Source organism: Lynx rufus, unplaced genomic scaffold, assembly GCF_022079265.1.
Source record: "Lynx rufus isolate CCGP_SWC_20201006 ecotype Redwood Valley unplaced genomic scaffold, mLynRuf1.p SCAF_1, whole genome shotgun sequence".
NCBI classification, from domain to species: Eukaryota; Metazoa; Chordata; class Mammalia; order Carnivora; family Felidae; genus Lynx; species Lynx rufus.
In genome coordinates, this window is record NW_025814823.1 from 25,302,429 (window position 1) to 25,318,643 (window position 16,215).

General features: G+C 49.0%; 1 protein-coding gene across 1 annotated transcript in view; it reads left to right on the plus strand.

Annotated features, from left to right (window-relative positions):
• ERICH6B (glutamate rich 6B) overlaps positions 1-16,215 on the plus strand; it is a 56,494-nt gene that overhangs the window by 11,955 nt on the left and 28,324 nt on the right. The window contains exon 3 of the mRNA XM_047074843.1: positions 13,745-13,881. Coding sequence (XP_046930799.1) covers positions 13,745-13,881 — 137 coding nt within the window. The remainder of the gene's footprint in view (positions 1-13,744; positions 13,882-16,215) is intronic.

Sequence of the window (16,215 nt, forward strand, 5' to 3'; positions counted from 1 at the left end):
GCCCACAGCAGAGGTTGAAACACAAGGGACAGCAGGCAATTCTCTAAAATTTGTGGAGGTTTTTCTTTCCCCTTCTGCCTTGGATTTGCAAGCCATCCTTTGGAGAGCACGGCTAACAGTTGGGCCAAACGTGCCTATAATATGTACATGATTATGTCTGGGCAATGGGATGGGGCAGACAGATGGCAAAGATACTTCCTTCTGAAGTGAAAGAGTTGTAAGAGAAAGTGACGGTGTGCAGGAAAAAACCAGGAAGTACGGAGGTCCAGGAAGGTGGAAGGGCTCAAACCCACGTCAAGAGGAGAGAGAGGAAAGGGACACAGGGAAAATGATGCGTGGGTGACGGGATGGGGCCCATGCCATGAAGGAAAGCCAGTCCTTCTGCAGCTGGAGTACAGAACACTAAGGACTCCCAAGGAGGCAAGACACAAAAAAGAATCTGCTTTCAGCCCGGGGCAGGAGCCAGCCACCCGCTTGTTGGAGAAACACAGACATTCAAGGCAAAAACAAGCCAAAACGCTGGCTGTGTAGGGCTGAGGGCCAGTGGGAACAGCAGAGGTGAGAGCAGGCATCGATAATGCGATTCCTCCGGGTCCGGGACTGTGCATCCCTGTCCCAGATTTCCTGTAAAGATGCAGACTTCCAGCCTTATCAGGAACCCTGTCTGCATTCTTAACAACATCCCCAGAGGATTCACAGGCACAGGAATATTGGAGAACCAGAGAACCTCAAGTGGAGGATAAATTTCACGGGGGCTAGGTTCCTCTTTTTAAAGCATTGGTAAGTTATGGGATTGTTCAACCCCCGCGGGCCAGAAACAGCATTTTACATGGCAAGGCCCTTCTCAACAAATAAGACTTTGAACCGAATATGGAGGGAAAACACCCAGATAAATCCTTGAAACCTATTACTATGGAGAGTGGCAGTCTGATACTGAAGGAATGCTAACGGCACAAGAAATGCCTCATGATGTATATAAGGAAGTGTTCCGAGGGAGGACCAGAAAGGCTATTGATGGCCTCAGGTGTCTACCTATCCAGGCACAGAGCAGGATCGTAAAGAACTGCAGAATTTCTAACACAGAGCATTATGCCCATGGCTGTAAAAATCTTCAAGACTTAGTGCCTGGCACATAGTAAGCCTGTGTGAGTATACTGCAAATATTTGTTAAGTACTTGCAAAATCGTTGTTGAATCCTCACCTGATTCAGGACCAGATATGGTGATAGGAGGGTGTATCCTACTCCCCAAAAAAGTCTTGGTAGGAAGGGGGCTCCGTATAGAAAGATGTATATACAAAGAGATACTGTCTGTATAGGAATGTGGGTGGGGATAAACAGAGGGAGGAAGGGCTGTCAGTGGAATTTACTTCAAGCCACCTGGCCGGATGGAGAAGACGGTTGGAAAACTCCCCAAAGTGCAGACCAGTGCCGTTTCCTCCAGTAGACTCAGATTTTGAAAGATCACACGCAGAGGCTAAAAAGATGAGAAGGTTACCTGTGATAAAGGTAGGAAAATGGTTCAAACTTAAGAATAGTGCCAGGAGAGCTGAAGCCCAGGACAAACTTATTCTTCCCAAAAAGTCATTGTTGTCACCATCCCCCTCACCACCACCATCATCACCACCATCATCATCATTATCATGCAGGCAGCCACAAAAAAAGAGGGTCCTTTTAAAATATGATTAGGGTTGGGTGCCTGGGTGGCTCAGTCAGTTAAGCCTCCAACTTCGGCTCAGGTCATGATCTCACAGCTTGTGAGTTCGAGCCCCGTGTCGGGCTCTGTGCTGACAGCTCAGAGCCTGGAACCTGCTTTGGATTCTGTGTCTCCCTCTCTCTCTGCCCTTCCCCCACTTGCGCTCTTTCTCTCTCTCTCACAAAAATAAATAAACGTTAAAAAGTTTTTAGAAATAAATAAAATATGATTGGGGCAAGAAGAAGATCAAGGTAAACAGGGACACTGTTTATAGTGCAATTCGGAGAAACGAGTCAGAGAAAGTCAGGTTCTTTGCTATTTAATTTTGACTTCTCTAAGAAGAAAAAGTGATCTCTGGATTGAAATAGATGCAACAAAATTAGGCAAGAAATAGCAGAAACCAAAGGCTGGTGAAAAGATCAGAAGGGAATGATAACTCCGTGTCCTGACCGGGATAAAACATACACCAGAATATCTATAGAGCGAGAGTGGCTTAATCACATGCATGGTTTTTGAGGAAATGGGAAATGAGTCTGTGCGACCAACCCGGGGCAAAAATACTGAGAGCAAAATGGTCATAAGAAACCAGCATAGGCTAAGGACAAATCAAGGTCCCTTCTTGACGAAGTTAGTAGATCGGGGGAACTGTGGTAACCCAGTAGGCCCACATTCCACAAGGGGGTTCATTTGCAAAGCCTTCCTGCTATTCCGTGGACGAGATGGAGAAATGTCAGGTGGATGCTAATGGAAGATGATAGAATGAGAACTGTCGAATAACCACCCAGAGATACTGTTTAAGGATCAGAGTCAACCCAGTTTCTAGTGGGGAGCCACAGGGCTCGGGACATTTTAGCACAGACCTGGATATGGACGGAGGAGGAATATTTATATTTGCAGACGACCTGAAGCTGTTGGTTGATGGGGATAATGCAATCAGATTCTAAACAATCCTGACAGGCGGAAACATTGACCCGGGACTAGCTACATAAAATCCAGCGCTAACTTAGAGCGGATCCTGCTTTGAACCCCACAGAAACGGTAGGATGGGAAAGTACAAGGTGGGGAAGGCCTGTTTGGGGTAGACACTTTACACATCCACAAGTTTAAGAAGTCAGTGGTATGACTGATGTGAGTGCTGGAAAAGTTAGCGTAACGAAATACAGTTAAAAGATGATACAAACGGAAATCAGTCCTGCTTTAGCCAGCCCCGGGACAGCTGTTCAGCGTGAGGACTGCCACACCGCATGAGAGTTGGACGCAGACTCGGAGGAGAGAGCGGCGTTAGGCAGACTCAGAGGCTGCGTCATCCGCAGACGTGTTGGCACCAAGGGGGTGGCAAGCCTGGAAGACGCGTGGCTCTGAGAGAGGATAACTGCCTTCAAGCATCGATGCTCTCCACACAAGGACGAGGTCTGACTCTGCCTGTGCGCTGAAGGGCTAGAGTAGGACCGCCTTCGGGGGAATACGTTCAAAAAAAAAAAAAAAAATCCCTAACAGAGCTATGCCACAGTGGGATGAGTTTTCTTCTTTTTTATTTGATTTTTTTACATTTTTTTTAAATCATTTTTTTAACGTTTATTTATTTTTGAGACAGAGAGAGACAGAGCATGAACGGGGGAGGGTCAGAGAGAGAGAGGGAGGCACAGAATCCGAAACAGGTTCCAGGCCCTGAGCTGTCCGCACAGAGCCCGACGCGGGGCTCGAACTCACGAACTGCGAGATCATGACCCGAGCCGAAGTCGGCCGCTTAACCGACTGAGCCACCCAGGCGCCCCTATTTTTTTATATTTTTAATGACGTTGAATTTATTACTAGTTTCCTTTATAAGTTACAACTTTTATCTTGTTGAAGGAGTTCTTCAACTCAAAAACAACAAAGTTCTTCTCCAGTATTTTCTCTTTTTTTCCCTTTTTTTAATGAATATAATTTATTGTCAAATTGACTTACCTACAACACCCAGTGCTCATCCCAACAAGTGCCCTCCCCAATGCCCATCACCCATTTCCCCCTCTCTCACCCACTACCCCATCAACCCTCAGTTTGTTCTCTGTATTTAAGAGTCTCTTCTCGTTTCCCTCCCTCCCTCTCTGTTTGTAACCATTTTTCCCCCTTTCCTTCCCCCATGCTCTTCTGTTCAGTTTCTCAAGATCCACATATGAGCGAAAATATAGGATATCTGTCGTTCTCTGACTGCCTTATTTTACTCAGCATAATACCTTCCAGTTCCATCCATGTTGCTGCAAGTGGGAAGATTTCATTCTTTCTCATTGCCAAGTAGTATTCCATTGCTTACATAAACCACATCTTCTTTATCCATTCGTCAGCTGATGGCCATTTGGGCTCTTTCCATAACTTGGCTAGTGTTGAAAGCGCTGCTGTAAACATCGGGAGCGGCTAAAATGAACAAACCAGGAAACTACAGACGCTGACGAGGACGCGGAGAAATGGGAACCCTCTTGCACTGCTGGTGGGAATGCAAACTGGTGCAGCCGCTCTGGAAACCAGTGTGGAGGTTCCTCAGAAAGTTAAAAATAGAACTACCCTACGACCCAGCAATAGCACTGCTAGGAATTTACCCAAGTGCCACAGGAGTGCTCATGCACCGGGGCATGGGATGAGTCTTCTTTTTTTTTTTTTTTTTAATTTTTTTTTTCAACGTTTATTTATTTTGGGGACAGAGAGAGACAGAGCATGAACGGGGGAGGGGCAGAGAGAGAGGGAGACACAGAATCGGAAACAGGCTCCAGGCTCCGAGCCGTCAGCCCAGAGCCCGACGCGGGGCTCGAACTCCCAGACCGCGAGATCGTGACCTGGCTGAAGTCGGACGCTTAACCGACTGCACCACCCAGGCGCCCCATGGGATGAGTCTTCTTAAAAGCTGGAGAGGTCCTTGACTGCAGAGGGCTCAGCCTCAGCTAAAGGACTGATAGTCACGGATGCTGCACGGGTGCGGGAGGCTTGCGTCCTGACCCCTTGGCCCAGGCTCGAGTCCTGACACCCCCGGGGGCAGGCGGAGCAGTTTGCCTCTGCTTTTTGACCACTGGCCTGCTAGTCTCTGCTGTGCACACATAGGACTTACATACAGGACGTGTGTGCGCGCATGCATGGGTGTAGGGATAGGAAGAGGGAGAGGTGGGGAGGGCACAGAAAGGAATAGGGACTACAAGATCCCGCCAGACATAAAATAACGATAACCAAGAACTTACAAAAGTCCTCAGAAAATACAGTAGCCTCCCATTGCGTATCTTAGCGGATCGTCCTAGATAGCCCCCTTGTGTCCCGGCCAGCTCCCATCGAATACTCCTCAGAGAGCACCAGGAGGGCAGACATGCCCACTTCCCGTAGTGACACGCATACCCCATACATTTCCACACGGCTTTGGAGCGACTTGGAGCTCCAAAATCTCCCCCCATACTGTTCTGTCTATCCTGAGGATCCTAACTGGCCCTGCGGTTACCAGAGGAGAAGGCCACAGAGGGGCTACGTGTCCCGACCCCTGGTTCACCGCAGTCCTGAATAAGTAAGCAGAACTAAAGAGGAGGACGAGAGGCAGGGGGTGCCACCAGTGCCCTCCAATCTGCTCGTCCCCTCTCGCGATCAGCCTTGGGCATCGAGGAAGAACTTCGGGCCCTAAATGTCTAATATGGACCCCTCGGAAAGTGGGAGTTTAAAATCGCTAATGGCCACCTTCTTCTGTCTCTCAACAGCACCTGCAAAATCAAAATCAAAACTAAAACTCTCAACAACCACACTAACCACTGAGAAGTCAGATTTGGAAGGTATTTAAATCTTATGATCTTATGATGATTTTATTTTTTTTTTAATTTTTGTTTTAACGTTTATTTATTTTTGAGACAGAGAGAGACAGAGCATGAATGGGGGAGGGGCAGAGAGAGAGGGAGACACAGAATCGAAAGCAGGCTCCAGGCTCTGAGCCATCAGCCCAGAGCCCGACGCGGGGCTCGAACTCACGGACCGCGAGATCGTGACCTGAGCTGAAGTCAGACGCTTAACCGACTGAGCCACCCAGCCGCCCCGATCTTATGATGATTTTAAATGACTTGTAGAAGTTAACAAATCCATCCACAAGAAGGTAAGAATAACAGGATGAGCGTGCCCCCGGCCAAAGAGAGACCTCCTTTGACCTTTTAGGATACAGCGATCTTACCTAAGGCCAGTGGCCAAGGCATTATTTCTAGGGCTTGGTGCCAGGCTCAGGGACCAAGGAAGAAACGGAGCCAAAGGGTAAAGTGCTTTTAAATTTGAATGAGATTGAATTTTGAAAAGGGAGGTGAGGGTATTTACCACTGGAATTGGAAGGAAAGATAATAGGTTACCCTTACTCAGTTTCTTCCGTGACATTTACCGTATACCTACCGACACTTAATTGTTCACCTACTGCGTACTGGGCAGGATATAAGATGGACAAAACCATCACAACCTCTGACAGACAGTGGCCACGCTTGCAGTGAACGTAGCAGAGCACACAGAGCTGTTGAATCGCTACGTTGTACACCTGTTCCTCCAGGAGCTCAGTGTGCCCGTGAAAAGAAAAAAATGACACCTTCTCAGAATTTAAATTCTGGTGGGCGGGATGAAGTGTGAACAGAGGGAGGGGAATCACTATTTGTCGAACGTAAGCAACAGGCCTCAAACTGCCAAAGACTGTAGAAGCCACTTACCCCAAAACCCACGATCTCCACTCTGGTCTCCCCCAGCTCTTTGGGACGTGCTTTTTAAACCGATTCCCTCAGGGACCCAAAGGTCGAGACAAGTTCACCATACCACATCCTATCAATAATTGTTGCTACTCTTTTTCAGTGTGTGCTACCCCTGACGTGGCTCATGAGGAGGAAAGTGGTAAGCGCCCGGCATAATATATCCAAAGATCCCTGCTCCCCGCAGAGTGTCCTGGGCTGCGGGGTGGTGGCCCGGGAGGGTGGGGCCCTTGCTGGTCCGGCTTGCACCAAGTCCTCGAGAGGACCCGGGGTTGTGCTGGGCACACGGCCTCTGAACTTGGATGGGCTTCCGTGTCCTTTCCTGAAGAGGAGGAATAGAATGAGAAACAGAGAGAGGGTCTCTGGAGCAAGACGGAATGACCTGGGAGAGAAGTTCATCCCTTACTCAGGAGCCCCACATTTCAAGAGGGTCTAGCTGGCTGCCGGCATCCCCGAGGGCTGGACAGCAGGGCTTGACAAGGACGCGAGGGCCTGTCCAAATAGACATATCCAATGGCGCCTTGGTAGGGAATAAATTGGAGCCCCCACAAATGGTGCCTTGAAACACGTTCGTTCTTCATTAAGGAGGGCTTAGTTGAATCCTATGAAGGGGAAAGACAGGAGGGAATCCTGATGGTGGCAAAATCCCCACTGACACCTCCCACCCTCACTCCCAAAGCAAAAGCCCCACAATTAACCAGGCCCATCCTATTAGAAACAACTTAGGGACTACAGTATCTTGTCTTTCAACGTGGTAGGGGCTGAGGGGGAGATTAAGTCTGGGACACACAGGTGGCTTATCAAACAAACTCTCAGACTCTAGACAATGTATCCCACCCGCTACCCAACCCCCCCCCCCAGAAGGGTACCGATCAATAGAATTGTCTTCATCTTAATCCATTTCCAGGGAGGGTTTAGAGCTGTGCCGCTCAAACTTTAATGGACAGAACGATCACTGAGGATCTTGTTAAAATGCAGATTCCGGCTCAGTAGGTCTGAGGTCCTGTATTTCTCACAAGCTCCCAGCAGCAGCTACTGCTACTAATCCATGGGCCCCACTTCGAGGAGCAAGGTTTGAGAACAGCTTATAGACTTGTGCCCTTAGCAATCACCAGACGAGCCAATCCCTCAACCCACCTGTCGAGAATAAGAAGGAACTTACTACAGGAAAGGTCGAGGAGGTGAAGGCAGGACAAAGTTGCTTCTGTCGCCTGTTTATCAGCAGAGCTAGGTTGCCCGCTTTTCAGAGCCGGCCCCACGGCTCATGCTTCACTGCTTCCTCTCCCCCTTTCCTCATCCACAATGAGGGGATCTGCCCTGCAGGGGCGGCTCAAACATCTCTCCCGAATCCGGGAACTGTGGTTCCGGCAGGAAAAGCCATTAGAAGAGAGGCACTGATTGGATGGAGAAAAAATTAAGATCTGTGCCTAATCGGCTCCAGAGAGGACACAGTCTACTTTAGGGAATCCTGTGTGCCTGGCGCCTACCAACGTCAGCCCCGCTCCTCTGTGCTGCCCTGAAGACGAGCCTGACACAGAAGAGGGGACCAGAGAGCCAAGGGGCTGGGTGACAGGTTGCAAGTAGCCCGTAGGGCCACCGCTCAAGGGCCTGACACTTCCCCCGCCCCCACCAACCCTCCCATAGGGCCTCACAGGAGAAGATGAGCAGCTCACCAGAACAAAGGTAGAGGTAGACAGAAATCCCCAAAGGGAAAGTTAATTAGGCATTAGGCATGAAGCTTTTCCTTGTCGTTCAGCCCCAGTTGTGGCTGTTGCCGCACATCTGCTGAGCTTGTCTTGACATGGAGACAGCGCCCGTTGACGTTAGTACGGTTAATTATTATGTTGAATCGAACCCTTCAGAAGGCTGTCGTTCGGCATTCAGGACTGCCAAGCCACCTTCTTCCCGCGATAAACACCTAATTTCGTTTCCGTTCATTAGCCTTATTCCATAAAGCCTATTCAAATGGGGAATCACAAATGATGGGGACTTGCTAAGCTATTTGGGCCAGAGCCAGGCTCTCACTCTCAATCTAGGGCGGGCGCATACTCGAAGAATCTTCCACGGGAGGCACCTCCTGCCACTCCGTCTCTCCAGACGCGTTCTCCCAGGTCCTCCACATCCGCTCTCCAGTGACCACCACCAGGAGCCTCCCCCTCAGAGTTTGCTGGAACTCCCATGGATTGTTGCTGGGTGTTCCTGAATGGCTTTTCAAAACGTTTCTCGGCCGTTTCCGTGTTTCTGGGGGACACAAGGTGTTTCTGGAATCGAGCAGAATTCCAGACCCCCGGGCCTGGTGTCGGTCTAGCTGAGTGGGGGCTCTCTATCCCAACAGAGTTTTTATTACTGAACCAAAACTGGGAAGAAGTGCAAGGTAAACGCGTGCAGAGATCACGGAGAATCTTCTCCATCCCCAAAGGTGTCACAGAGACACAAAATCGGACACAATAAGTCAGCCCTGCACCAACCTGGTGGATTTTCAGGGCTCTCTGGGTGGGCCGGCTTCAAGGAACTGCTGTCATCCTGAAGCGGAGAAAACAGGCCCCAGTAATTTCCCTGGGGGCTCAATTACCGTCTGAGAGCCCGTCCCTGAGCGCCCCCCCTCAAGAGCCACACCTTCCCGGGAGCAGGAGATGGGGCCCAAGATGTAATTATCAATTCCTTGATTCAATTTGCACCCCGTCGACCCTGGAGGCTCTAAGCCCCTCTCCTGGCCCAGGCTGTACCTGACCTTGAGAACAAAGGCATTTGCTCTCTGCTTTTTATGCGCTCACAGGCTCGAGAATGTAGCTCTTATGCTTTAATTCGCAATTAGGAGCCGTACGTACGTCTGGAAATCGGCAATTTTTTTACAACACTGGCAGGAGTTAGGAATATTCCTCGGGATTTCCAAGAGGAAATCACACTCAGAATAGATCTCTCCCAGAATAAAATCTAAAATTCTTCCCATAGCCTATAAGGTCCTCTGTGAGCTGGCCTTGTAACCCCTTCCCCGCTCCCCCATTTCCACTCCCGCTACCTTCCATATTCACCCCTTTCCAGGTATACTGTGCCTCTTAACAGTTTGTCAGTTATGTCAGCCACACTCCCACATACTGTCACCTCAGGGCCTTTGCACCTGCTAGCCCCCTGCCAGGAATGTTCTTTTCCAGCTATCTGCCTGCTTGTCCATTGCCTTACTTCATTCAGGACTCACTCAAATGTCACTGTGTCGGGTGAACCTTCACCAGCCGCTAGTAACACACACTTCCTAAAGTCAGCCACTGAAACTGACCCTTTTATTCCTATCTTATTAATATCCCCCAGCTGAATTTTAGGAAACTTGATGAGTTTACCTAAAGCCTTATTGATGATGCATGCATTTTTATTTAAAAGGGCAAAATGCCGTAACTCCGTTTCCTTTTGGTTTTGGTTTTGTTTGCTCGTTGTTGTGGCTGTTTTTCCAAATGCCTTCGCTTCTGCTGTGCCCTCCAAAATCAAAAGCCATGGAGTTTGTTTCCAAAGAGAGCTTTTGGGACGATTTATTAAATGAACCCACGAACTCAGTGGAAACTGAGAGCTACGATAACAAGGTAAGTCAGATAAAAACTCAAGCCCACCTCCCTCCAGATGTTGGAGCAGTGTGGCCCCAGGCCAGCGGGGAACTGCCTCTTGGTGCTGGGATTCATTGCTTCGTTCCATTATTAGCATAGCCCAAAGGAGCTTTTCTTAAAACAGATGAAAATTTAAATGCCACACATTAAATCAAAGTGGGTCAGAAGAAAACCAAAGGTAACCCTCCATGGCCCTACTTTCAGAGCCCTATTGATAATATAATCACATTCCAGAACCCGTTGAAAGGTGGCAAAGCCCAAAATAAAACATTCAATTTATCTAGATATCAAGGCAAATCAGTCTTTGTCGAAACCTCAATAAAAATGACGTTAAATTCTAGAAAGATGGAGTAGATGTACTTTTCCCACTTACTACAGCTTAAAACCCTAGACGTTATATGAAAAACAAATAGAAAAAGCCTCTGAAGGACTCTTAAGTATAGAGAACAAACAGGGGGCTCCTGAAGGGGTGGTGGGAGGGGGGATGGGCTAAATGGGTGAGGGGCATTAAGGAATCTACTCCTGAAATCATTGAGGCACTATATCCTAACTTGGATGTAAGTTAAAAAATAAACAAATTATTTAAAAAAAAAAAAGAAAAGAAGCTTCTCAAGGGTGGAGAAAAGAAAAGGGTGGAGAGGGACACCTGGTGGTTCAGTCGGTTGAGCATCCGACCTCAGCTCAGGTCATAATCTTGCGATTCGTGGGTTCAGGCCCCGCCTCGAGCTCTGTGCTGACAGCTGAGAGCCTGGAGCCTGCTTCAGATTCTGTGTCTCCCTCTCTCTCTGCCCCTCTCCTCCTCGCTCTCTCTCTCTCTCTCAAAAATAAAATAAACATTAAAAAAAATTGAAGGGTGGCAAGCGATCAGACTGGCTAGTAACCTCATGACCCAAGGGATGACATGGTGGGGAGTTTCCTGAGTTCTCTTTTTGCTTCGTATATCCCTGGTGATTAAGTGCTGAAAGACAGCAACTCAGAAACCCCAACAAGCAAGCCTGCTGTCTCTGACTGAAGGACGAGGAACGGGGCAGCCTCGCAGGACAGACACTGAGACAACAGCCTGTGCCATGCAGGCTAACACCGCAGCAGCTCGCGGCAGCTCGCCTTCCCCACGTCCTGCCACCACGACCCCTCAGAGGGACACAGAACCGGCCCCCCAGAGTCCGCGGATGTCCCTTCTCCAGCTGGACCCCATAACCAGAGAGGAGATGGGAAGTCGCGATAGTTTGAACAAGCCTTACATCTACAGTTTGCTGTGTCCTCTTTCCTGCATGAAGATTTTACCCGCTGGTGCAAGCTGGTGGCTCTAATTTCCTGTGTCTACTTACATCTAAGATTTACACGCCGATTCAGGTGGAAACATTATCATGCATCCTTTCTATTACAGCGAAGAAACTTTCTCAGGACTGTAGGTACTAACGACAATCACAGGACTGAAATTTTGTGTCCCTGGAACTCAAAATTAAGCTGATATATTCTTCTGAATTTAAAATAGAAAAGGTAGAAAGATTTTTTTTCAGCAAGCGTTGGAATCTGAATTGTTTTAATTAGAAACTTAAATTACTCAGAGCCCTTCGGCACCCCTGTCCGCTGAGGTGTGCCGTACGGGATGGAGATGGCAGTCTGAGGCACAGGAGAGGCACCTCCCGGGAGGTTGTGCACAGCACACGGGGGAGGCGCCGGGTGACAGGTGCACTACACCACGCCCGCCCCCACCCAGCCCCAGACACTGGCCTCCTCACCATAGGCAGCCGTACGGGTTGGAAGGCAGCCGAGCAACGTCACTGGAGGCAGAGGTGGACAGGCGGGGCCAGAGCAGGACAGAAAGAATGGCGCAAATGCCACATGGTACCTGTAGCTGAAAGACCTGTCAGTGTGGACTTTTGAGGCCCCTTTTGGGGGAATCCCGGAAACCACTGGGGTACAAACTAAAGAGAGGGCGCTAAGTCCTTCTATTCGGATAGGGGCTCTCATACTTTGGCTATTCTGACAGCTCGGCTCCCTTTGCTGCTTTTAGTTCTCGATCCACGCTTGTTTTAATTCCGTGACGTCCCCACGCCTCACAAACCTGGCTGTGCAAATGTTTTCGGTCGCGGGAACCAGAGATTCACCCAGGAGAGGTCTCTGGGCATGGAGAACCCAACACTGGGGTACTCGATACACCTGCCATGGTGAGGAGGCTAGCTCTACTCTACAGGCAGGGGAAGCAAATGAGACAGACCTCTAAGAAGTCACGTGTGCTGGCTAAATCGAGTAGGGTGGCACAGCCTGGACGGGACGAGAACTTCAACGAGGCCCACCCCGTGGGTCTGTTGTCCGGTGGGCCACAGCGGGCACCGTGGTTTCTGGGGGACAAAACTCAGAATCCAAAGACGATGGGGAGAGATCCCTGGCCCAGGCAAACAGGAAGTCACTCCGTCCCAAGGGAAGAACTGTCAACAATGAGGAATTTCGAGGCAGCCATATTGGTGCCACGGGCCTTACCGTCTCCCTGCTCAGAGGCAGACTCCGGTTCTAAGAGACAAACTGAGGCCTACAAAACATTTTAAGAGTCTACTTGAGCATATGTCGATGCGAATTGTGTACCACCAAATCGGAAGTGGTTAGGAAGTGCTCTGCTGGCGGGAGCTGGGGAGAGGCTTTTATAAAGAAGAGGCAGAAGCCGAGCAACAAAAGTTTTGATTGGCCGTCGCTTAAAGCCCATTTGGCCACTTGCGACTGGTGGTCCTTAGGTTTCGATTCATAACACTGAGGCATTTTATAGGCTTAGATTTTGGCTGGCTTACCTGGGCCCCGTGACACGAGAGCCACCCGCCTCTGTGTAATAGCCTGCTTGGTTAGCTAACTCAACACCCCCCGTTGGAGAGGAGCTGCGGAGTCTGGGAATCAGGCAAGCCGGACCTGAGGCACCCCAGCCTGCCCCCCCCCCAACCTGGAAAAACCCAGCCAACCACAAGCTACATTCTTAAATTTGTCCCAGCTCACACACAACTTTGGATATGTCGGTCTTCCGCCTACCAGAGGAGGCTAATACGTGAACGGCATACAGGACGTTATCGGATGTTGAACAGCCATAATGGCCTCAACCTCAACCTCACGTCGTGAGCAGGGCGACGTGAAAGCTTCACGGGTATTAGAATCACAGATTTGGGATAGATTGGTCAGATTTACAAAACAAGAAGGCAGCTTGAAACATCAGTACTTTGGAAGAATCTCTAAACGCAGAATTGGCCGCTACTATAACGGGTTAGGCGTTAGGTGCTACCCTGCTTTCCTGAAGACTGCCATCCTTCACAGTGAAGCAACCACTAGGAGCTTGGCCTTTCCTGCAACTCAGAAAGCCTGGTATGCCCTTAAATCATGGAAGCATTTTTAGGCTCTATAACCATCTCCACATTTGGGAAATGGAGTCTTTTATGCTCTGAAAAGACTTATTGCCATGCTTCTGTTAAAAAATTAATAATAATATTACATATTATATATATTTTATATATGCGTGTGTATATATATATGGAGAGAGAGAGAGAGAGAGAGCAAATGGGGGATTGAGGAGTATGAGAATAATGGAAATAGTCTTTAAAACAAATCTTACTGGCCACCCTACTGTTCCCAGGGTTTGTGTTTTCCTACTAGCATATTGAAATCTCACCAGGCACTTTGGGGAGTCAGAAAAGTGCTTAATTATAGTAAGCCATTAATCCTCCTGTTCCGGGTATTTCATTCTATGTTCCTTTTGTAGGTTCTCAACGGCTCCTATCAGGTAGTGTTTAGGACCGTGCTCAAAGAAATGGCTGCTCGCCAAGAACTGGAAGAGGATATTGACATCCCCCTGACTGGGATTCTGGAGAGTGAAACCAGGAGGAAACTGGGAATTCTGTAAGTGACTGGAGAGATCAAGCTATTGGTCAGCGGGTTCAGGTAGGCCAGCGGTGGCAGCCCGGAAAGCATAAACTGGGCCACCAGAGAAAAGACCAAGGCCAGGGCCAGGCAGGTCCCCTGAGCCAAAGAGCGAGCACAGAAGCAAGAGAAGGTCAGGGGCAGGTAGACAGAATGATGTGGTTGCCACCAAGAGCAAGGAAATCTACGAGCACGGGAGGTACAGGATAGGATCAAAGGCCGGCAGTGACAGAGGTTGGAGACCCAGGGCAGGAAAAGTCTTGGAGGTACCATGAACTTATACAGAAGTCCGGGGAGCAAGGGTCAGAGCCCTGGCCTTTCTTTTAATAAAAGGGGCAATGGGGGGGTCAAGATCTTGGGCATCTGACAAGAAATTCCCTAGCTTCATCATAGGCTAGCTAATGCTTTTCCATGCTCCCTGGAGTGGGAAAAGCCATGAGCTGCACTGACCGGGAGCGATGGCCAGAATCCCCATTTGGAGTGGGGAATGATAAGGCTATTGCAGACCGTTGCTGGCACCAAATCTTTCTAGTTGTCACGGCCCCAGGTCACAAAATGTCCCCAAACTCCCATTTGTACGTCCGGAATGTGCTGCGGAGAAACCTGGATTTTCATTCATCCAACTATCAGAAATCGTAGCAAGCAAGGTGCACGTTCCAGCCTCCTGCAAGTCTTTTGCAGACGCTGGCAGTGACACCAAGGAACAAGCTGTGGGGGTACAGGGTGCCCTGCATAACCTCCTTGATGAATTGAAGCTTTCTCCAAAACCAAGAAGAGAGGTTGACTGCCAGCAACTTCTGCTTTGGGCTCAGTAGAGTCCTGGGGCCAGACACCCCTGAGGCTTCTCTAGGAAAGGAGAAAGCAAAACACACAGAGTGAAACACAAAGAATATCCAAGCTTCCAGATCCTTACACAGCTACAAAAACAAATGCAAAGTAACTTCGCTGTGAGTTACCGGGCCCCATATGTGACATTTCCCCCGCCTATTCCATCCCACTTGGGCCTATAACTAAGGTTCATTCTAATCTGATTGCACTCAACAAATATTTCCTGAGCACCTACTATGTGCTGATCTACTATGTGTAGATCAATCTATAGAATATATAGTCAATCTAAAGAATAGCGGGGATCTCAGAGTCTCTGCTGTTGAGGAGCCGGCTGGCAAGAATAGGCAAAGGTGGGCAAAGAGCCAAGGGAGGAAGCTTTCCAAAAGGGCCTTGGGTGCCTGTGGCTGGATCCCCTCACTGGAATTTAACCCTTGCGTACGTTTGGCATCCTGCTCTCGACCTGCAAGTCAGGCTTCACCCCCCCCCCACCCCCGGTTTGGTCCCTATCCTTTCACAGATGATGGCAGGCTAGGTAACTGCTTCGATTCCATTCAAAGTGCTTGCAGATACAACAAATAACATTCAATGCAAATGGGCCATGAAGAGCTCATTCTCAAGTCCCGCCACTGCTTCTAAAGTACAAACAGTAAACCTGCTCTCTGCCCGCCAAAATAGCACAGCCCTTTCCAGCCAAAGGTATTTGCTTCCTGGGGTTACTTGAGGTTAAATTATTCCACTCTCCTCAAGGAATCTGAACTGAGCACTTAAAATCGGTCAGGTCAAAGGCCTTCTTCTCAGATCCAATTAAGCCTGGGAAGCTCACTCCTTTCAGCACATTCCCCTTCAAAGGGGCTCTGATCTGAGAACCAAGAAACGCAGCTGCCCCGGGAGACCACCCTTATTTGGAACAGAAACAGCCCAAGCCAGTGAAATCCCAAGACGACTTGCTTTGTATGTTGACAGGAGAGGGGGTAAGGGCTTGATTATTTTGAAGAACCAGCCCTCAGTGTGGCTTTCATGATGAGTCATTTTGAATGAGAGTATTTGAAGTTTTCCCACTAAATGCAAAGGGGTTTCAAGTGACTCTGTCCAGCTCCCAGATGGTGCCGTTTTTCCCAGCTATTTCCAAACGTAACCTTCACTGGGATATGCACCAGCCATAGAGAAAAATCAAGCTGCATGAGCTTAACTCCTAGAGCCGGTTTCACATTTGGACCCCCCAGTCCTGTCCTAGCTCCCAAGATGCCCCTTGTTGAATTCGTTTAGAAGGATTTGGGCGTCAGCCTAAAGTCCAGGGGGGAAGCACTGGGTCAACACCATTGTACTGTCCCTTTATTCCTGAGTACTGAGTGGAAGAAAAACAGCCCCCGAAAGCAGAGGCACGAGCCCAATTCTTCAACAATAGAAACACTCGGCAGGTTCTAGCACTGTCTACACTGTGTATAGCATGACACGTAAACATGCATTCGAGATAATTCACATTCT